Source organism: Lycorma delicatula, chromosome 7 (genome assembly GCF_047948215.1).
Source record: "Lycorma delicatula isolate Av1 chromosome 7, ASM4794821v1, whole genome shotgun sequence".
In the NCBI taxonomy this organism is placed as follows: domain Eukaryota; kingdom Metazoa; phylum Arthropoda; class Insecta; order Hemiptera; family Fulgoridae; genus Lycorma; species Lycorma delicatula.
The window spans coordinates 45,297,635-45,321,747 of NC_134461.1; the positions used below are offsets into that span (position 1 = coordinate 45,297,635).

The 24,113-nt window shown below is 31.9% G+C and overlaps 2 protein-coding genes across 3 annotated transcripts in view; one reads left to right on the forward strand and one right to left on the reverse strand.

Moving 5' to 3' along the window:
- The window catches only part of LOC142327848 (uncharacterized), a 66,699-nt gene extending 49,441 nt beyond the window's left edge, over nt 1-17,258 (reverse strand). Inside the window, exons 1-6 of one of the 2 annotated variants that reach the window (XM_075371194.1) lie at nt 16,982-17,258; nt 16,406-16,511; nt 11,937-12,145; nt 10,174-10,369; nt 7,524-7,664; nt 1,785-1,959 (exon numbers count right to left, since the gene is read on the reverse strand). In XM_075371194.1, the coding sequence (XP_075227309.1) occupies nt 1,785-1,959; nt 7,524-7,664; nt 10,174-10,369; nt 11,937-12,145; nt 16,406-16,490 (806 nt within the window). In that variant the 5' untranslated portion in view covers nt 16,491-16,511; nt 16,982-17,258. Of the gene's footprint in view, nt 1-1,784; nt 1,960-7,523; nt 7,665-10,173; nt 10,370-11,936; nt 12,146-16,405; nt 16,512-16,790; nt 16,905-16,981 lie in introns of those variants that run through there. The other variant, XM_075371195.1, reaches the window with a different exon arrangement.
- Nucleotides 17,259-17,382: 124 nt separating this feature from the next.
- On the forward strand, nt 17,383-20,253 carry RpS13 (ribosomal protein S13). The gene is made up of 4 exons (XM_075371197.1): nt 17,383-17,529; nt 18,761-18,888; nt 19,194-19,359; nt 20,067-20,253. The coding sequence occupies exons 1-4, from the start codon at nt 17,507-17,509 to the stop codon at nt 20,203-20,205; spliced, it is 456 nt and encodes a 151-aa protein (XP_075227312.1). The 5' UTR covers nt 17,383-17,506; the 3' UTR covers nt 20,206-20,253.
- Nucleotides 20,254-24,113: the final 3,860 nt, after the last annotated feature.

The window sequence follows — 24,113 nt, forward strand, 5'->3', positions numbered from 1 at the left end:
AACATTTCCCTCATTCTTGACATAGAAGCTCCTGCTATAGATGAACTCCCTTTTGGTCCACCTACCAATATCCTAGAATACCCTAAATCTTGGGAAGGGGCCAAGATAGAGAGCTGAAAATCGAATTTGTTATTAAATGCATAGTTATTATTTTTATGTTATAAAACAAGATCAAAAAATGTTCAAGTCTTCATCTAAGAGGAGAAATTCACAATTTCACCCCCAAGGGAATTAGGGCCTCAATCTGTGGCTTAAAACCTTCCTTGGGATAACATGAATGTATCCTGAAATTAGAAAGCAATGGTTGGTTTTTGTTCTTGCATGATGCTGTTGTGAATAGACAGAACTATCACAAACTTTCACATTTATATACAGGTGTCTGGGCTAAAGGTATCCAAAAGTAAAGGCCTATATTTCAAAGACTAGTTGTAATCTCTTAAATGTGCACTCAATCAACAGGAAATATCTTCAAAATTTGTTCTGTATAATCTCAAGGTAAGCAAAATATGCATGCACAGTCAAGCTGACTCACAAGTTGTAGTCCCTTTCATTTTCAATTACTGTATAGTGGTCTTCAGGACCCCAAATTCAACAATTGTGTCTGTTAACTTTCCCGCACATATGAAAGGTTGCCTCATAGTGCCTCACTAAATAACATCATATCAAGACAATTATGATTGTTTTCGACATGGTGTATTATCTCCGCAGCAGACTAATATTGTAGGGGGGAATAATTTTGATTTAATGTAGTGAAAGAGTTGTAACTTATATGTGTGCAAATGGAGCCACTTATAAACAGTGTAAGAGGAATTTGTAGTTCAAACTATCCCACTTAATTGACTTCCCAGAACTGGAAGTGAATGCATCACGTTCACGATCCACAGTCTCATCACTAGTTGAAAATTTGGATGATATCCTATTTGTGAAACCAAGCTTCCAGCCACTCTTAAACTTGAATCCCACTGATGAGTAAACTTGGATGTAGGAGGATCAATATTCCATTCAGTTTGTACACACTATTGAACATGCGTAACTGATTGAAAATTCACTAACCAAAGCCTACATTAAACCTTTTCTTGTGGGATCCATATCTCGATTGACTACTACTGATTACAACTGCATTGTGAGTTGGCTTGCCTGTGCATATGTATTCCACTGACCTTCAGAGTACACAGAATCAACATTGAAGATATTTCCTGTTGACTGAGGCTACGTTTAAGAGATTATGACTGGTTCTCTAAATATAGGCCATGCTTTTGGATATCTTTAGGCAAGACTTATCTTTAGGCTTTTGGATATCTTTATTTTATTAGGTAAATAAAATAAATATGTTAATTCAATTTTACTAAAAATTAAACAAAAATACACTATAAAAATACATTGTTATGCATGTTGCATGCTACAAAATTTAAAAATATGTAATCTGTTGAAATAATTAACTGTAGTAAACTAAAACACAAGTTACCGACATTTACTGCAGACTTCTGCTAACATGAGAAATACTTTTCTTTTTGATAGCTCTGAGCAACCTTGAAAATGGTTTTTCAAATCAATAAGAAAATTCTATTAAAACTAAACCCTGTACTCTAGCTTTCATTTGTTATAAAACAAACTCTACTAGCTGGAAAATAAGTTATAAAGATTTTAAATACAGGACTGATGCTGCATCAGCCAAGATTTTTCAAACATAAATTTTTGAGTGAGTAGATTGTCCGTGGGAGCTCAAGTGTAAATTAGAATTCAATATAATAATAATAATAATAATAAAACCACAAATAACTTACTCATCCTCAGAATCACTTCCAAAGTCATTAGGATAATGCCTCTTACTTCCTTTTTTCTTATCACTTTTACCGCTAAAATTCTGATTTTTATTAACAGCAGCTGCACTAGATGTGATGTTAACTGTGGAGTGCTGTTCTGCATTAACAACAGCATTTGTCATACCATACAACTGTGCTGTAACAAAATAAAATAAGACCTATATTTCTAATATCTAAAGAATTTAAAAATGGATTTATTCATAGTACTGTTAACAGTAGCCAAGACTTCTGCTTATAGTCAAGATGTGAGAGCCTACAGCGAATGCACTAACTACACACAAGTACCATCCCTCTAACATTGGTTCAGCCATTGGCCTTTCTATTAATAAGTTGCAGTACCTGTTCATATTTTTATATAAATTCATTTCATTAAAGTTAAAAAAGATTGTTTATTTTGCGTTGATTGATTTCAAGTGAAATGCAATATAAAGTGTATAAAAATGTTTTTCTAAATGTAATTAAGTATTAAGTAGGAGAATCTAAAAAAATAACTTCAAGTTTTTTTTTAACAAGTGTAACAAACAGATGTCAAATTATTATAAACATTTCAATATTATAAATCAAATGATGCTGGGGCACAAGGTGATAGAGTCATTATAACCCTCCAGTGTTCATCATTAAGAACTCTTCACCACGTCTTTGTGTAGACTTCTGGTGACTGAACAACCACTGAAGATGTAGATTCACCACTGCCACTGATCTAAGGATCTATGAAACTATAAAAACTTTTTTTTATCTTTAATAGTAGTCTTTAGAAAGAAGTGCTCAGTTTTTCTTGAAAATTGACCTTAAAAGTGGCAATTTGCAGATACCACTGGAGGAATCAGCTAAATGGTTTAAAGTCTTTTTGGTTCCAAATGGTAGCTAATACCAATTCTGAATCATGTTGTTTGGCTTGAAAACTTCACTTAGCACATTCCAGCATCTAATACAGAATGTTTTCACTGGTCTTCTCTGCCAGCCCACCTGGTGTACCTGGACAACATCGCTGTTTATAGCAATAGGTGGGAAAAGCACTTACGCCACCCAGATTTGGTGCTGGACAATTGGCTGCCACACATGTTGCCTGCTACAAACAAGGGCCAAACCCTTCACCAGACACTCAGCGACCTCAGAAACCTACAACTTGTTGGAAACATGTTACAGTTGATTTAATGCATCCACATCCAGAAATGAATTGAGGCAACAGGTTCCTATTGGTGGCTACTGAACTCATTTCCTGCTGGGTAGAGGCAAGGCTTGTTCTTTGAACTGACACTAACACAATTTGGAGGAGGAAGTATTATATATTTGGAGGAGGAGGCTATCCTGAAGATAATGGGACTACACTAACAAGCTGAAAATAGAAGAAGTTGTGCCACCAACAATACATTGCGCTCTGGAGTACATCTGTACACCACCCACAGGCAAATCCCACAAAGTATCACATTAAGGTGGTGAAGAAGACACTGAAAATAGCCCTTAAGAAGGATGTCCAACATCTCACCTAGAGTAAGTGTGCTGAGAATGCTGTTCACATTAAGAAGTCAGGCCAACACCGCAACTGTTGCGGTGCCAGTTGCCAACGGGCAGTTCATTTGAACTGCTCGTTGGAAGATAGTTAAAGAGATCAGTGGTCTGGTAGAAACTGAAAGAAGAGGAACTGTCTCAACCCATTGAGAAGAGGAGAAGGCTGCATATCACACCAGATCTACTGTCAAAAAACATTCATAAATAACAAAGAACTAATATATACAGCCAAGAGTTCACCAAGCTGTACACTGATCCTGCTTACTATGGTCAATATGCAGGAATTGAGGCTACCACTGGAAGGCCTGCACATTGCACAGGACAAGTTTATGAATCAACTAGAAAGGCACCTGCAAAAGAAACAAGTTTCCAGGCTCAAACCTGCATACCACGCCCTGAGAACTGAACTATAGAGATCCATCAGATCAGAATCCATATGCACCTGCTTAGACAGGGAGGAAGAGTTGTGGCTATATTCTGTGCTTTATATCAGTGAATGTGACGCTAGCTGTTCAGATGTCAGTGGGACATCTGAACGGCTACCTAAGCCTAAGTGCATAAGTGTACCTATCACAAAAAGCCAGATGACCTTCCACTACAGTGACAGGGACCCCACCATGCACTGACCGACCACCAGCTTTATAAGGAGGATCCCAGTACTGCGAGAGCATTCTGTCGCAGACCACTACCAAGTGCAGACGAAGAAGATGATGACGGAAGAAGTTCCCTGACTGGCCCAACATGGGATCTGTGGCAGATGCCAAATCTCTGCCAGCTTGCTGGACTTCAAGTGCCCTGACCTGCAGGACTACTGATGGACCTAAGAACAGGAACCAGCCATAGGATTGCTTAGGAAGAGTCACCTGAGCCATGCTCTCTCTCTCTTTTACCTGTTTAGCCTCCGGTAACTACCGTTTAGATAATTCTTCAGAGGATGAATGAGGATGATATGTATGAGTGTAAATGAAGTATAGTCTTGTACATTCTCAGTTCGACCATTCCTGAGATGTGTGGTTAATTGAAACCCAACCACCAAAGAACACCGGTATCCACGATCTAGTGTTCAAATCCGTGTAAAAATAACTGGCTTTACTAGGACTTGAACGCTGTAACTCTCGACTTCCAAATCAGCTGATTTGGGAAGACGCGTTAACCACTAGACCAACCCGGTGGGTTCACCTGAGCCATGCTGGTAGAAGAAAATCAACCATGCTGTGGTGGAGGACCCAACTGCCTTTGAGGGGAAGCTCGGTCCAATTCCAATGGAGAAGCCACAACTCCCTGATTGAGCCAAACCGACATCTCTGGAAACCAACAACCAGACTCACTGTCCTTCTCAGGACAAAATGAAAGAAACATTTTATGTGTTGGAACAATCATAAAAATGAAGAAATTTTTAGGAACAAGGATGTGTCTTTATGAAAGTAAAAAAAATTTGTTGTATTATTTCCAATGATATTTATGACATTTTTTTAAACTAAATTATATTTAAATAAAAATGTTTAATAAAGCCCAACCCTCCCCTAGTCTCAATATCTTGCTATATTATACAATTACATCAAAACTTTGAGAAATATAAAAATTCAGTGTGGTATTATCAATAAATAACACGCTCATTTTTGTATGATACTGTAACAGCTGTGGCATAAAATAAATAAACAATCTAGAAAGACCCAAACAGGTCTACTGGTACAGACCTGGTCTGTACCAGTGAGTGCAAAGTCATAAACCACTATAAGGATCATTAAAAATGTTTTAAGGTTCAATAACAAATAATTCAGGAGCAGCTCATACTGCTAATTAATTTCATGAAGCAATACTCAACAACAAAGCTATAATAAGTCAGTTTAAAAAATGAAAACTTTCCTTTCTCCTTTGGTGAGAAAACCAATCTGTTAACAAATAAAATTACTAATTTTCAATATTACTGAATTGTATATATTCAATAAGTAATATCAATGAAATGGAGATTTTTTAAAGTTTCACGTAATTTTAATATTAATGATAAAAGAATAAAGACAGTAACTTTGGGTTGAAAAAAATAACCATCCTGACCCCCTTAAAGGATGACATCCCCTTGTGACGATCCCAGTGACCCCTCCCCCCACCCTTGTTACTAGCCCTGATGGACTTTACAGGACATCATTTTCTACACTCCTAATACTTTATTGCATATTTCAGTCACCAGTATGGCCTAGATCAGGATGGCACAATGCAAATGCCTCAAAAGACATTTCCATCGATGTTGAAACCCATCAAATAACAAAAAATATTTTTCAAACTTACCGAAATTGAATAAAAAACTGATAAACAATAAACATTTATTAATTGTGATATGGCAAAATAGTAATCTCATAGCCTTAAAAATTGCATGCAACATCACAATTTTGACCTACCGTACCAAAACAGCCAAAATTACCTATAAATCAACTTCTAAACATACCAAACAATCGGTCAGAATTGGTGAATGTGCCTACTCTGACAGATAAGCATCCAAAACAGGTCCCTAGTGACCCAGGCTACTATTCTACACTAAACACTCTCTGCAATCATTTCGAGTGCAAAAAAATTAAAAATCTTTCAACAATGTGCCATTCATTTCTAACTTTTCAGTTAGCAGATCTATACTCGAACAAATGCCCTCACGCTCCCTGATCATCTCCACATGACTAAACTCATATTTTGACCAAACATACAACAGCACATGATATTCATCAAGATACTAAGCATACTAATGATCCAAGTCAGTCAAGTAAAATTGAGCCAGCCTGTCCTGAAATGAGGCATCCCCTGAAAGGAAATGAGTCACACGCCAGTTAGGGGAGATCCATAAGGTGACTCCCAACGCCCTTACATCTGGAAAGAGACCATATACCACCCATTTGCCCATCTCCATCTGCCATCTCATCCCACCTACCCTGCCAAATACCAAAATCTTCCCAAATATGCTGCAGTGAGGACACTCGACTTCACCCAATGCAAAGATGTCAATTGGTTTAACACCCACGATAACTAGAAATGTCTCACATGAAATAATCCTATAGCCCCTGTCACAGTAAGTAACAGGAGAAGCTGGGCAGTTAAAAACTTTAATTTAAAACAGAAAGATAAAAATAAAAAAGTCTTTCTAAATTTTAATTTAAAGAAGAAAAAAATGACTTATCTTAATAAATAGAAGATTGGATATAAAAAAATGTTTATAATAGAATACAAAGGCTTTTTAAAATCCATGATGCACACTACCAAACATTCAAATAACATGTAACTGAACAGATAAAAAAAACAAGCTCAAAAGCAATATCTACATTATTTTAGTTCTTAGTAGAAGTGCAATAAGCAGTTATTAAACAATAATGAAATAAATAAACATTTAAAGTGTTTTATAGCAAAAAACATGAGGTTAATTTATTTTCCAGAAACTTATTAACTCAATTCAGATAATTTAAAAAAAACTGATTTCAAAACATAATAAATGAGATTCAACCACGTAGAAAAAACTGAAGAAAGACGGTGCAGTTACAATTGATGAACAAATATATAATGAATGGATAAAATGACACGACAACTGCCACTCAATTACCATTTTAATTCAAGTTCAGACCACAGTAGCTTATAGCTGCCTGATAGTGACTATAATTCATTAAAACTATAACATTGTTAAGTCTTTAGAGCTAGTATGGACTGTATTGATATTCAGATGAAATTATGAAACCATGTTCTTCTAGGATAGTTGAATTTATTTCTGTCACATTAGACACACTTTAAATACTATACAAAACAAGTCACATTAGATTAAGAGAATGCATGATCGCGCTGGGCAGGATTCTTCACTCGAATGAATTTTAGCCACATTAGACCAAGAAATACATGACCGTGCAAGACGGAATTTGTCACTCAAATGGTAGTATGAAACTGACTCGCAGGCCAGCACTAATAGAAACTAGAGTGCAGCACTAGCTGGCTCAAGCTAGGAACAGAACAAACACAGTTAATTAAAAACATAAATAATAATTTTTATGTGTATTAATTTGAAATATTTTTCTTTTAATATTTATTTTAATGAAAGTACAATTTTTAATAAATATGTAAATTATATCTGTTTCACTTTATTTTGTGTATGTAATTTCCAGGATAATACAGCAGAAAACTTTAAACATTTTAAAATTAATGAACATCATTTTATAAACTTACCATGCTGCTGAGCTGCTTGCCACTGGTCTAATGCAATGCGATACTGCTGATATTCAATAGGTATCTCCCAGGTAACTTCATTTGTATGCATGTTCCAATAGTATGTATAACCAGTATTTTCATCATAACATTCTTGCCATGCTGTTAAAACATACACAGATAGGTTCTTTTTCAATAATAAATTTTAAAAAAGAAGACAACATGAAAATGGAAAGAAAAAAATTTCCAATAAAAAGGTATAATTTTAACCCAAAAAAGTTACTTTGTGTAGGCATAAGAAACAAATCACCCAATCAAAAATTAAATGGATGCACACCCATTATAGATTTTTGTAATTTTTTTGTATATTATTGTATTATATTATTTTCTCATACTTCTAGAGTTCCAAAACCAATTTTTTCAATTTTAAAAAAATGTTTGTATGCACTACCATACAAACATTTTAAGGAACATTTTCCTTAAAAACATTTTAACGAAACTCACTCCTTTAGAATTGATGACAGCAACTGGACAATGAAAATTTCACAACTAATGTTAAAATAAATTGTACTGGTCACATCAAAGAGTATGTTACATTCAACTTTTGTAATACGTAAATTCAGTAAATATAGTTAAATATTCGTCAAGATTATTTAGAGTTTACATTTTCATCGCTTGTACCAATATTTTCAAATACTTTATTTATTAGTTAACTTATGCCAAAATTTATTTTTTAACATACAAGAACTTTTATCTAATTAAACTTACTCTATTGTTTAAACAAAAAATATAATTCTTGTAATTTTAATTATTTTTAAGTTCATGACCTGGTTCTTAGAAGAAATGGTACTTTCCAGTTTTATATCTTTCTGGTATATTATAACTTGAAATTATGCTTATCAACAGTTTACTTATCAATTGAATATCAATGCTGTAATTTTTACTTCTTATTTCACTCCTATGGGGCTTCAAACCAAACAAATTTTGAATTTTTTTATTACCCTCCCCATTTGATATATCAGGCATCAAAAATTGTAATTTTTAAAAATCCTGCACTTTTGATTTTTTATTAAAAAAAAAATAAAGGAAGAGGACATTAGACTTCAAAGTTCATAAACAAAGTTCATTAACATAGTTCTAGAGAGCCAGTTACTCTAGAACTCTTAAGGTGGCTTATAAATATCAGAACTGATATTCACGTGAAATAAACACTTGCTCAAAATGGAAATTTTTGCATTCAAATTCTCTGATTCAGAGTTGAACTTAGGGAATAAATATACAAGATAGGAAAATGATGTACATAACATCATAACATGTAGTAATTTCTGTCTAAAATATATTAGTTTTTGTTTCAAATTTCTAAGATAATGGAAAAAACTGAAAAAGCCAAAAAATGCAAAAATTGGCATGCAAGGCATTGTAAAATTTAACCTGGTGCATGCAAACAATTTTTTAAAAATAAAAAAAAAATGATTTTGAACTCTTGAAATATGAGAAAATGAATATACAAAAAATTACAAAAATCGAAAATAGTTATGCAGCCACCATTGGCCATATGGCGCCGAGTTGTGGGTGGGTGTTGTTAGATTTGCCAAGTACAGGGGTAAATTGGAATCCATCCATAGGAGGTGTTGCATCAGAGTAGCAGCCACCTATAGGACAGTGTCCAAACTCTATTTAAGTTGGTCCCCTCTTTCATTCCTTTTGTCCAGCCCGTATTCAACCACTATATTTCCTTCCTTGCTTTTTCCAATGCTTGCATTCCAATCTCCAACTATTATTAAATTTTCATCTCCTTTTATGTGTTTAATTGCTTTGTCAATTTCTTCATATACACACTACTTCATCATCATCATGGGCGCTTGTAGGCATATAGACGTTAACAATAGTTGTCGGTTTAAGTTTTGATTTTATCCTTATTATAATGATTCTATCGATATGCATTTTGAAATACTCTACTCTCTTCCATATCTTCTTGTTCATTACAAAACCTACTCCTGCCTGCCGATTATTTGAAGTTGAGTTAATTATTGTAAAATCACCTGACCAAAAGTCGTTTTCCTCTTCCCACCGAACCTCGCTAATTCCTACTACATCTACATTTATTCTATCCATTTCCCTCTTTAAATTTTCTAACCTACCAATTTTTTTAGACTTCTAATATTCCATGCTCCGACTCGTAGAATTTTATTTTTTAATTTTCTAGTGACTCCCTTAGTAGTCCTCACCCAGAGATCCGACCAAGGAACTAGTTTACCTCCGGAATATTTTACCAAGGAAGGCGCCTCCATCATTGCTATATGAAAATGCGGCGAGCTACATTTTCTTGGAAAAAAAGCAGCTGTAATTTTTCATTACTTTCAGCTGAGCAGCACTCAGAGGACCGAGTGATGTTGATATGACCGTTTAAGTTGTCCTGACCTACACCCTTAACAACTACTGAAAGAGCAGGTGCCCCCTTTCAGGAATCATTCCTTAGTCTGGCTCTCAGATACCTCTCCGATATGGTTGCACCTTCGGTCCAGCTACTCTGTATCACTGAGCACTCAAGCCCCCGCACCAACGGCAAGATCTCATGATTCATAGAGGGAGTAATTATATATATATCAACTAAATTAATTAATTACAAATTTTGTGTAAAAATTAACAAACTAATATAATTGTTGCCCACCTATAGTTGGCTGGGGGGTTGCTGCAATTAAAGCCTGCTGTTGTGATATTTGCATTTGATCTGATCGTATATCTAGTTGCTGGGGCTGTTTTGATTGAACTACTGGTTGCTGTTGAACTACTACTTTTGCTTGTAATGTTTGTGTTTCACTTTGTGATTGTTTTGTTTCATCCAAAGGAACAATTTCTTGAATCTCCTGAAACAGATAAAACAAAATTATTGTCCAATAATAAATAAATATATTTTAAAATATAAAATCAAAATGTGTATTATGTGTCTGCCAAATACACAAACACGTAAGATCTTAAAACACAAATTAATAATGTTTATAGAGACATACAGTATAGGTACAATAAAAATAGGTTTTCCAATAGAGAAAATTTAGCATAAGGTATAAAATTAACTCAAAAATGGAACTTTTCTTACGCAACATCTTATTATATAATACCAATTAAATGAAATATAAAAAAGGTGTAGGAGTTGGTCAAAGTAGGTAGAATATTCTTCTTAAAAAGAACGAAACTAGGTGTTAATGATTATAACAGTTAAACTGTAAGTCAATGAAAATAAGGTCAATTGCTAGTTTCTTCCCTAGTCTTAAGGTGATATGTAAAAGGATATGTACAGTAATAAAATAATGGGATGGTATTATCTCTCTTACAGAGAAATCTTATTAGCCATAACATGTTTTTAAAAGTGAAATATATCTTTTGTTAAAAACTGTTATCTATTCCTGAAAATGAGGCTAAATTAAAAATGCATGTAAATAATATAGGAAAGTAAAAACACATCAGCGTGTTTGCATGCAAAGAACCATTTTTCAAACATATACTGACCACAAGACACTACATATTTAAAAACCATTTACTTTTACTTAAAATTTACAAGTATCAGTCTTATATAAATTGGACTTTAGTTTTTAACATTTATTAATATAGAAAAAATAGTAAAGAAATTTATTACTTTTCTATGTAGTCTTCCTGAAGTTCTACACATTTTTTCTAACAATTGGGAGCTTGTGGATCCTTTATTCATAAAAGGTTTGAGGACATCTTATGAGCCAATTGTGCACAAGTTCCTATACTTGGTTTTTGTTCTGGAATAAATGTCCTCCCATTGCCTCCTTCAATAGCCCAAACCAAAGTGAAATCGCAGGGAGATAAATTTGTACTGTACGGGTGAATGTTCTAAGGTTTCCCAGTAAATTTCATACCTCAAGTGCTAAAAGCTGTATGCGACCTGGTGTAGTCATAAACAAGAATCATATCTGATTGGCTGATGATGCCTTTTTTTCCTGTAAGCAGCTTTCTCCTTGCACTTTTTCCAAGAACTAGCAGCAGTACGCTATATTCACAGGGAAAATTGATGAGCAATGTATTTCTCCATTTCTAAGAGACTGCTGCAAGGAGTTTTCTAACTGAAAAGATAAAGTTTCACCTTCACAGGGCACTTTCCAGTCCTACAGCACTCCACCCTCACAGATTCTGACTGAGGAGGAGTGAAGGATCCAATAATGGAATCACATGTGGCAATTCAATGCAAAAAAATTAGTACACTTTTTCAGAATTGATTCAGGACACTGGCAAACTTCCTGTCAGATGAGTTTCTAATTTTGATAGTCTTGGAACCCATCTCACACAGACTTTACATCCCTAGTAAAACTGCACAGAGCTAAACGTGAAAGTATCAACCCATCATTTGGTTAAATACATTTATAATATGTACTATGTTTATAAGATAGCACTATGAAAGATATTTTTTACCTTTAAGAAATCAGCTACTTTAGAATCAAGATTTCCAGCATTTTCATCGTCACTATCTGAATAATTGCTGATTAAGCCACTTAAAGAATTTCCAGTACTCTCTGAAGATATTGTAGAAGGTAAAACTGTTGAAACAAGATTACTGGCATTTTCATCTACTACTTCACCATTTTGACTATTATGATCTATACATATCTGCTGATATTTAGCTAAAAAATAAAAAAATAAAATAAAGTTTCATACAACAACAAAGACTTGTTTATCACAATTAAAACAAACTTATTTAACTAGATAATGTATATCTTAAGCCGTCATATTAATTAAGTTAATTTAATTAATTTATATGGGCACAATATATTTAAACAAAAATTCAAAAATACTAAAATTTTATAAAGCATGAAGTAAGTGGGTATTAACTTTATATATTTGTAATTATAAATCAGTAATTCCAAAAAAAAAAATATTTTCATAAGTTAACATTTCATTAATCAGTCATGTTAATCTGATAAGAGAAGAAACTATTTAACCAGAGGATTAAAAGAAAATTACCTGATATCTCCTGCATTTTACAATATTAATGCAAGATGTTGATAAGAATGCAGATATCAGACTAACTTCTGCTTTAATGAGCATAAATAAATTACTTTGCTACTTTATTAAATAATAATAACTTACTAACTTTTGAAATACCTTTCACATAAAAAAAATTATTATTTCTTTCTCATCCCATCTTTCCTATGAGACATAGTTTTACTGAACACTGCAGAAATACAGATCTAGAATTTGTAGTTACTATACAATTGCAAACCAGTTTACAAATGCAAATTGACGACATTCATTACAACTGCAGTATATGGGTTGTTTCTGCTAAGTTTCTAGCAAAATAGGGCTCTCAGCAATGAATGAGGTGGAACTGCAATGGAAGGCTTGTGCTTAGCCAAAATAAATTCTTTCTAACTCTAGATGCAGTATATGGGTTGTTTCTGCTAAGTTTCTAGCAAAATAGGGCTCTCAGCAATGAATGAGGTGGAACTGCAATGGAAGGCTTGTGCTTAGCCAAAATAAATTCTTTCTAACTCTAGATGCTTTGTCTAAAATTGGCTAAAAGCAAGTTGGTAGACAAATGTAAAAAATATGCTGCATCATACTAAAAGCTAGAGTACTGCCATGGAAGTTATCAGTGTGAGCCAATAATGGTGATGAAATTGCCATTTGGCATCTGCATTTGAGATATATTTGGTAGACATGTAGATACTTTATATCATTTGATGATGCTCCAAGATTTACTTTTATTTATTAAAAGGACATAATGATGTAACAAATTATACTTTAATGTGTATATTATATATGGCACTGCAACAGGTTTAAAGTAATACACCGAATTTTTGGTATATTAATTGGTGTCGTTAAAATTGAAAAAAATTTCAAATTATCAGTCAGACTTTTGTCTAAGATTTAATTAATTTATTAGTTTTCATTTTCATGTGAGTTCTTAACATTCCCTTCTTGATTGCATGTAATTCATGAGCATAAATGTTTGCTTATCTATTCAAATATTTTTTACTATGATTTTACTTTTTGTTTCTATTTCTTTATTCCTTATAATTTTTATTTCTTTAGTGATTTTCTTTCTGATTGACAGTTCAATTAACCATACGTCTCAGGAATGGTCGGCCTGTCTGTACAAGACTGCACCTCATTTATATGTGTTACATATTATCCTCATCCCAATGGGATGTAGGGAGAGTTGCTTATTATTCACTAGCTGAACAGTTAGCAATGTAGATATTAGGAAAAAAACATCTTGAAGTGCAAAACATATAGAATGGTTTGTTGCAACATGAAAATATATCAAAAAGCTGAAGATATGCTATTTATTAGAAATATTGTATTAAAAGGTAATTCTTTACAATTAGGAACTTGCCTCCAATTTCGATGAAATTTGGAATATACCTTATTTAGATTACTTAAGTTATTTGTTACAATCGAAATTATGGTAATTTTGTGAACCTGAATGTCTTCAACTTAAATATCCCTTATATTGGAATATAATGGACAATCAAACTAGTACATATAAACAGAAAAACATATAGTAGTCATTGGAAATTAGTCTTTATCTGTGTAGGCATCATAGCTGGTAAAGCGCTTGAGGGTCGTTAGCCAATTAACCAAATAGGTTACGTTAGGTTGCCAGCCTCTGTGGAGCGAGTAGTAGTGTCTTGGCCTTTCATCCAGAAGTCCCAAATTTGAATCCCGGTCAGGCATGGCATTTTCACATGCTACAAAAATTTTCATTCATCTCATCCTCTGAAGTTACACCTAAAATTGGTCCTGGAGGTTTAAAGAAAAAAAAGGTTAGGTTAAATATAATTTTATACATTCAGATACAGGAGCTCATAAACAGACAATTGAACATTAGTGGCAAGAAGTGCATTCAGCATTCAAATGTTCCTCAGTATAGAAATTCTAAGCACTACTTGCACGGGCATTTCACAGAGTTCTTTTTAAAAAGAAAATACAGGGACTACAAGACCCGAGTTAATCATTTATAGTTGCCTTGCTTCACTATATCCTGACTATATGATGGAGTTGCCCAAAACAGGTAACAACGCTACTGCCATTACAGATTCTGAGGAAGAATACTAAGGTAATTTCACTCTTCTGAATTTTGTGTTTTTATTAATTATTTAACATATTTTTCAACATACTTCAATTTGAAAAAGATTAAGTTTAAGGACATTCAGGTTAACAATTACCAAAATGTTTTATCTGAAATGCTTATCAGCCAAGTTAAGATCCCTTATTAATTACATAGCACCATCACCAAAATTTTCAAATTCAACACTGCACAAGTATAAAATACATTATTTATTATTATTTATGCATTATCTTAACCTTAAATATTAGATTGGCAGATTGATAGACTAAGTCCATGATCACATACTATAAACAATTAATTAGTTTGAGAATATGTATTTTATACTAATCTAACAAGTATTTTATACTTGATCTAACTAACTAACTTAATTTCTCTTAAACCAACTTATTTACTCCCTAAATAAAGTATATTGCACTTTAACTTAATCTAATTTGCACTTACCTCCTAACCTCCTAACCTAACTAAATTAGTCTTAAGTGAATCTAATCTCATTCTTAACTTAATTAACAAACTTAATCAAATTATTTAATCTGAAAATAACGAATTATACCTTATACAGTGCTGAAGTACAAAATTTTTGTGATAACTTATGAGGATGTTAACACTTGTGAAAGGAGTTTCTGACGAAAAATCTCAACTATAAAGAACAGTGGTCCTAAATAAAGAATATTTCAAATTTCATCAAAATCAGAGAAGAGTCTCTAACTGTAAACAATTACCTATTGAAATTTAGAATTTTATCCCTTATTTGATGCAATACATCCTAGTTCTATGAAAACTAAATTTTCTCTTATTTTTAAAAAAATATCTCCCTCTCACAAATTGAAAAAACATTTGACAATGGCAAAGCATTTTTCAAATGGCCTTTAAAAAAATATAACACATTCATGAAAAATAATCAAGCTTAAATTAATAATTATTTTTAAAATTAAAAATTATCAAATTACAAAATAACTTTCTTAAAAACAAATTCACAAAGTAACAAAGGCTCTAATTATCAGTTATCCAGTCAGACTATTATAGCTGATTTTTGTATGAACTATTTGATACAAGTATACAGGAATAAGTTCAGTAATGGGATTTAATATCAGTTTTAAGAATAACTACTTTGAGACCTAATTGGGCACAAGAGAATATTACAGGAGAAAAATTTTACAATAAAAAAAAAAATATTCACTTTATATTAAAATTTTCTTTCACCGCTTCAAAGTTGCTGATAAAAACATTTCATTTTATAAATGTTGGTTATATGACAAAGTTAGTTTTTTAACTAATAATATCTAATGAATATTTTCTGCTACAGCTAGATCTGGCCTACATATTTTTAATTTATTTTAATGAGACTTTAATTTTGTTATCCATGACAAAAGATGAATGAATAAAAATAACATATAAAATAATTTTTATCCTTTTGTAAAGATTCTAAAAACTTTCCCTAAATGCAAATCTAAACTGTAATAAAATACTTCACGAGTCTGCTCCTCATACTAACAGGAATGTGTAGAATGGAAAATATGAGCATGGGCTCATAATTTTGACAACACCTGTACATCTGGCTGCCATATGCACAAACTAAGGATATTTTATTACATCCTTTACTATTAAACTGGAGATATAAAGCTACCTCAATTACATACAATGTACAACTAAATTTGGTTTTTTGTACAGCATTCTAAAATCTTCTTTTAATCATATCAACTCAATCAATTATGCAGGAAAACAAAACCCAAAATACTAAGTTGACATTACAATTCAACTGTAATCACAACTTTTACAGCAAATAACCCAAACTCTGTATAAATATACTTACTCTGCCAATTCTGCCTGCTAGGAGAATTTGATTTCTTATTATTCAAGTCCAACACTTGTCTTCTATTAACTCCACGTCGCTTCATTATAATTCTATTACTTTCAACCTGCAAGAAAAGAGAACATTTAACTGTACATAGTACATTAAATAAAACTAAAACTCAAAACAAAAATAAATAACCACTACTCGTATGTAATTCATGTTATCATAAAAAAAAAAAAAATAGTTAATAAAATAAACGGAGCATGGTACTATGGACCCAAAAATGGTATATTATCATTTAATGCAACTTGTTTCCTAACAAGGTATTTTTTAGAATGAAAATTCTGAAAAACAAATTTAAAAAAAATTCATACAAACATTTACAATGGTACAATACACTAACCGATTAAAGAGCAAACTAAAAAGTTGCAAAAATTTCTTAATTTATTTTGACGCAATGGAATATTTGTTAAATCAACGTATAAGCAAGATGAACGCTTTAATTCAACATTTTAACTACGAACACGTCAATCTCATAGAACTAAAGAACTCACTATAACACTAAAATTAAAAAAAAAGATTAATGCAACTTACAAAATGTAACTCATAGTGAGTACCACCAATTAATAAAAAGTTTCTGTCACTATGGAAAATTTAATTCACTGTCACTGGATACATATGCACGAAATAAATTTAAGTCTTTTCCAACACAATAACATCTCAACAAATATTAACGAACCTTTAGTTTTTAAGAGCTATTCACGTATACTTAATCTTTATTTTTACTTAACAAACAAAACCAAAATCATCGAAATGAGCATTCGTACGCTTACAGAACATACAGTGAATAACTTACAGCCATATTGACTACAAAAATTAGGCTAAAGTGTAATTTTCTTTCTTTTAACAACGAATATATATTTTGTTTTATTTTAAAATAAAAATATTCAATATTTCGTCAAATCTAGTGTATTATAAAATTTACTCATATTTCTATTTATACTCTAACTTTAGAGGAATACATTTTACACCTTTGCGTGTGGTACACTTGCCGAATGTGAGATGTCGGTTTCTTTCATTTCCTGAGCTGCGTATGAAGTGTAACAAATTTTTATCAAAATGGGTCGTATGCACGCACCTGGGTATGCATTATTATGAAATTTCTTGTTTATTTTATTCTGCTATAAGTAATGTTTGATTGCTTATAATTTAACATTTTCAAACATTTATGCTTAAAAGTTTGTTACCAATTACTTGGCCATGCCTTTGCGAACATTTTGGTTACGTTTTATACTAATTTTTTTCTCTGTTGTATTTTACTTTATCTTATGATAGTTGAGTAAATTAGTTAATAATAGTTGTCGCGACTGACTCACAAATATTTAAATAAATAAACTAAAAACCAATTTTTAAAGCATGTTAACAGGCTTTATTTACACATTCACGTGGGGATGTAAGGTTATATGCTATATTCGGTTCTACGGAAAAAGTTTAGCCTTTTTTTTTTTTAATGTATAAACATTTAATTTTGCAGTATTTGTTACCGTAATAACCTGAATTTTCATTAAATTTAACTGCTCATTTACCTTTCTGGTATTATCTAGCGTCTGTAAATATTATAATGCATTTTTTAAAAGTGTGTTGACTACTCCGACCCAAAAGTATTTTTTTTTTGTATTATTTCTCTTATTCATAAACAAGGCTAATTCTTTATAGTGTGCTGTGATTCTTGGACTTCAGACATGGAGAAGCATCCGTTTCAAGTAAGTGGTGTAGAATATCTGTGCTGATAGTAAGCTATGCATTTGCTGGTCAGTCATATGCAGATCTGTATACCACACCTGCTCTGAAGATGTTTATTTACTACTTCATAATTTATTAATTGAAAAGTTGTTCATTTCTAATGATACTGAAGGAAAAGATATCGTGTAGATGATGAAACTTTACTTCAAAGTACTGTAATCTAATTTGAAATAGTTTGTTCACGGGTCAGCATAGAAAATCAGATTTCATAATTTGGATAAGATTTTTCTAATAGTAATTTTAGTTCTTTCCATAATAGTATTCTATACTTTTTTTGCTATGTAAGCCAGTGTGAAAAATACTTATAAATTGGTTTGGTATTTGATTGGATAGAAGTATTTATTCAAACAGGAAAGTTTAGTTTTAACTGTTGTACAAGTTATTGATTAATATGAGTTTTTTTCAAGCTTTATAAATTTCTGTAATTTTTTTACCATTGTTAACTTATCATTTGTAAACTAACATTATAATATATCTGTTAATTTATTATTTTATGAGTTATTACTTTTAATATGTGTAGTTTGAAAAAATATCCATTGAGAGTAATTCTGAATAATTTTCTGTTTTCAGAAAGGGTATATCCCAATCAGCCCTTCCATACCGTCGTAGTGTTCCAACTTGGTTGAAATTAACACCAGATGATGTGAAGGAACAGATTTTCAAATTGGCCAAAAAGGGGCTTACTCCATCACAGATTGGTAAGTTTAAAATAAGATTCTGCAATATTGCAGAATGAAATAAGTTTTAGATCATGTTATTTCTGGTATTGATAGCAATTTTGTGCTATTTAAGTTTTTTTTAGTTTTGTAGGTGTTAAAAACAGCAACTTTTGATTTTCGCTTATTTGTAATCTTCACAGATTGCAAAATGGTAATGATTCATTTTAGACCAATTGTATTTTAAGGATTTGTAAAAAAGTAGTTGTAAGTTTGTTGATTAAAAAACATGACTTTGTAGGTTATTTTGTCTTTCTGTAAATGGCATTTTTAATGCTTTATTACAGGTGTTATCCTCAGGGATTCACATGGTATTGCCCAGGTGAGATTTGTTACAGGAAATAAGATTTTGAGGATCATGAAAGCCATGGGTTTGGCTCCAGACTTACCAGAAGATTTGTATTATTTAATTAAAAAGGCTGTAGCTATTAGGAAACACTTGGAAAGGAACAGGTATGGTTACATTGTATCTTCTTTTAAATATTTTGTTAAAAAATCATGTTATAATAAAGGAGAATAATAGCTAAATTACATTTTTTATAGAATTATTATTGTAACATCCAAAAATGAAGGAAATTCTTACTTTACTTATTTTAGTTGTAATTCATTTATAGTTATTTTAGCTATAACTTAATTATAAAATCCAAAAAAAGATGACAAAACATATTTAATTAAATTAAATTTGCAACATTGTCATTCAATTACTATAAGGAATAACTAAAAATAATAATTTTCCAAAATGAAAATGTAGTTTTCTTTTAAATATGTGATTGTGCATGTTGATATATTAGTAATACAGATATTTTGCTTGTAGTTGTTAGTAGTGTTATTATTAGACTAAAAAACTGGTATTTTCAAGAAGATGCCCGCAACCAATGGCAATCTGTAGTTAGTCACTATAGTTTTATAGATGGTGCCGCTAAAAGGCTATATTGAATAACAAAATAAATAAATAAAATTAGAAATATAATCTTATCAAACTTAACCTGCGCTTCCTAACAAGCATAGCTTAAGTTTGGTTAGATTATAGTTATAATTTTACATCCTGTTTAGTGGCGCCATTTAACTACTAACTGACTAATTAGATCGCCTTATCAGTTGTGGGCATCTTCTTAAAAAGTTTAAAAAAAATTATTTTAGGTACGTTAATTTTTTTACAGGAAGGACAAGGATTCCAAATTCCGTCTTATTTTGGTAGAATCAAGAATTCATAGACTTGCCAGATACTATAAAACAAAGAGTACACTTCCACCTAATTGGAAATATGAATCTAACACTGCTTCAGCACTTGTTGCTTAAGATATGATTTATTATTAATGAAGGTTTAATAAAAAACATTTTTATTAATTTTTTCTTTTTCTTAACCTGTTATCTCTAATGAAATTCTTGATTAGTCGTAATTCAATATAAAGAACTAAAGTCAGCCAGTTTTACCTTGAAAGCATTCCAATAAGTTGGTAAATAATTTAGGCTTTAAATTATTTTGATAGGATTAATTTTATTATTTGCTGAAAAATTGGGGGTTGCTTACATTTCTAATCATTAATTAATTTACATAAGCACTCGAATTCTTAATAGAAATTTAAAGTTTTATTTGCATGCATGTTTAATAATGTCATAACAGTGATTTAAATTGTAAATTAAACCATTCAATCAGTGATTTAAATGATAAAAAGCTTTGTAGAACACTATATAATCTATACTATTACATAAAGAGGAAGGATTTTTTCCTGTATAAACAAAAAACTACCTTTCAGTCACATATTTACCTATGTTTCTTGGCATAATTAAGTAGGATTATATAGATATATTTCATCTCAAAAAAAGCATTAAAAACAACAATAAAAAGACATTAAAAGATAATGCTTCGTTGCATCCATATGTAGTATGTTAGCTCTCCACAAGGTGGCAGGTGGATATGTTGTGCTCATGCAACAACTTTTTACATAGCTCTCTGCTAAGTGGTCTCTTCTTTTAACTATATTTTTCCAAATGCTTCTTTCTTCATCTATTTGCTGCAATACCTCTTTATTTGTCACTTTATCCACCCATCTGATTTTTAACATTCTCCTATAGCGCCACATTTCAAAAGCTTCTAATCTTTTCTTCTCAGATACTCCGATCGTCCAAGTTTCACTTCCATATAAAGCGACACTCCAAACATACGCTTTCAAAAATCTTTTCCTGACATTTAAATTAATTTTTGATGTAAACAAATTATATTTCTTAATGAAGGCTCGTTTAGCTTGTGCTATTCGGCATTTTATATCGCTCCTGCTTCGTCCATCTTTAGTAATTCTACTTCCCAAATAACAAAATTCTTCTACCTCCATAATCTTTTCTCCTCCTATTTTCACATTCATCTTTGTTATTTCTACTACATTCCATTACTTTTGTTTTGTTCTTGTTTATTTTGATGCGATAGTTCTTGCGTAGGACTTCATCTATGCCGTTCATTGTTTCTTCTAAATCCTTTTTACTCTCGGCTAGAATTACTATATCATCAGCAAATCGTAGCATCTTTATCTTTTCACCTTGTACTGTTACTCCGAATCTAAATTGTTCTTTAACATCATTAACTGCTAGTTCCATGTAAAGATTAAAAAGTAACGGAGATAGGGAACATCCTTGTCGGATTCCCTTTCTTATTACGGCTTCTTTCTTATGTTCTTCAATTCTTACTGTTGCTATTTGGTTCCTGTACATGTTAGCAATTTTTCTTCTATCTCTGTATTTGAACCCTAATTTTTTTAAAATGCTGAACATTTTATTTCAGTCTACGTTATCGAATGCCTTTTCTAGGTCTATAAACGCCAAGTATTACTTTATAATAATTATATTATATTATTAATTATTTCTTTATAATAATTGTTCATAAAGTAAGTTTCAATCTATTGAATTCATATTTATTACTGACATTTTATAAAATTTAACATTATAATAAATTTATTTTGTGACCTGTTTTACACTAGGTCACCTACTTCTACAGTCTTCTGTATTTACAGGAACTAGATGTTCCATTGATCCTTTATATATATATATATTTAGTATGATAATTCTATTGTTGGGATTAAAGAGATTTGAGACAAAACTCATGGTAATTAAAAATTAGCTATTTTTACTCGTTTTAGTGACATAGTATGTATCAAGGTAAACATATGAATAACTATAATAAAATACTTATGAATAAATTATCAACAATAAAACATCAAGATATCTCTTATTAAATAAAAATATTTTCAAAACATTTTTACCGAAATAAATACTTTTTTTCTTATATAATATTTTTACAGCAAAATTAATAGTTTGGAGAATATTGGAAACAATTTAATTTAGTGAAGGGGCTGGATCATTATTTTTTTATTAAATTATGAAACTCATTCAATAGTTCTATTGTTTAACATAACACTTTTTTTGAAGTCTTGACGGAAATTCCCCTTTTTCATACATATTACACACCACTTTGTATAATCTATCAATCGCTTCCTCACCTGCACTGCGCAGTAATTCTACAGGTATTCCGTCTATTCCAGGAGCCTTTCTGCCATTTAAATCTTTTAATGCTCTCTTAAATTCAGATCTCAGTATTGTTTCTCCCATTTCATCCTCCTCAACTTTCTCTTCTTCCTCTAGAACACCATTTTCTAATTCATTTCCTCCGTATAACTCTTCAATATATTCCACCCATCTATCGACTTTACCTTTCGTATTATATATTGGTGTACCATCTTTGTTTAACACATTATTAGATTTTAATTTATGTACCCCAAAATTTTCCTTAACTTTCCTGTATGCTCCGTCTATTTTACCAATGTTCATTTCTCTTTCCACTTCTGAACACTTTTCTTTAATCCACTCTTCTTTCACCAATTTGCACTTCCTGTTTATAGCATTTCTTAATTTCCGATAGTTCCTTTTACTTTCTTCATCACTAGCATTCTTATATTTTCTACGTTCATCCATCAGCTGCAATACATCGTCTGAAACCCAAGGTTTTCTACCGGTTCTCTTTATTCCGCCCAAGTTTGCTTCTGCTGATTTAAGAATTTCCTTTTTAACATTCTCCCATTCTTCTTCTACATTTTCTACCTTATCTTTTTTACTCAGACCTCTTGCGATGTCCTCCTCAAAAATCTTCTTTACCTCCTCTTCCTCAAGCTTCTCTAAATTCCACCGATTCATCTGATACCTTTTCTTCAGGTTTTTAAACCCCAATCTACATTTCATTATCACCAAATTATGGTCGCTATCAATGTCTGCTCCAGGGTAAGTTTTGCAGTTAACGAGTTGATTTCTAAATCTTTGCTTAACCATGATATAATCTATCTGATACCTTGCAGTATCGCCTGGCTTTTTCCAAGTGTATATTCTTCTATTATGATTTTTAAATTGGGTGTTGGCAATTACTAAATTGTACTTTGTGCAAAACTCTATAAGTCGGTCCCCTCTTTCATTCCTTTTGCCCAGCCCATATTCACCCACTATATTTCCTTCCTTGCCTTTTCCAATGCTTGCGTTCCAATCTCCAACTATTATTAAATTTTCATCTCCTTTTACGTGTTTAATTGCTTCATCAATCTCTTCATATACACACTCTACCTCATCATCATCATCATCATGGGCGATTGTAGGCATATAGACGTTAACAATCGTTGTCGGTTTAGGTTTTGATTTTATCCTTATTACAATGATTCTATCGCTATGCGTTTTGAAATACTCTACTCTCTTCCCTATCTTCTTGTTCATTATGAAACCTACTCTTGCCTGCCCATTCTGCCCATTATTTGAAGCTGAGTTAATTATTCTAAAATCACCTAACCAAAAGTCACCTTCCTCTTCCCACCGAACATCACCTAATTCCTACTACATACACATTTATCCTATCAATTTCCCTTTTTAAAATTTCTAGCCTACCTACCTTTTTTAAACTTTCCACGCTCCGACTCGTAGAATGTTATTTTTTAATTTACTGGTGACCCCTTCCTTAGTAGTCCCCTCCCGGAGATCCGAACGGGGGACTAGTTTACCTCCGGAATTTTTTACCAAGGAAGGCGCCTCCATCATTGCTATATGAAAATGCAGAGAGCCACATTTTCTTGGAAAAAAAGCATCTGTAGTTTTCCATTCCTTTCAGTTGCGCAGTACTCAGAGGACTGAGTGATGTTGATATGGCCATTTAAGTCATTCTGACTCACGCCCCTAACTAC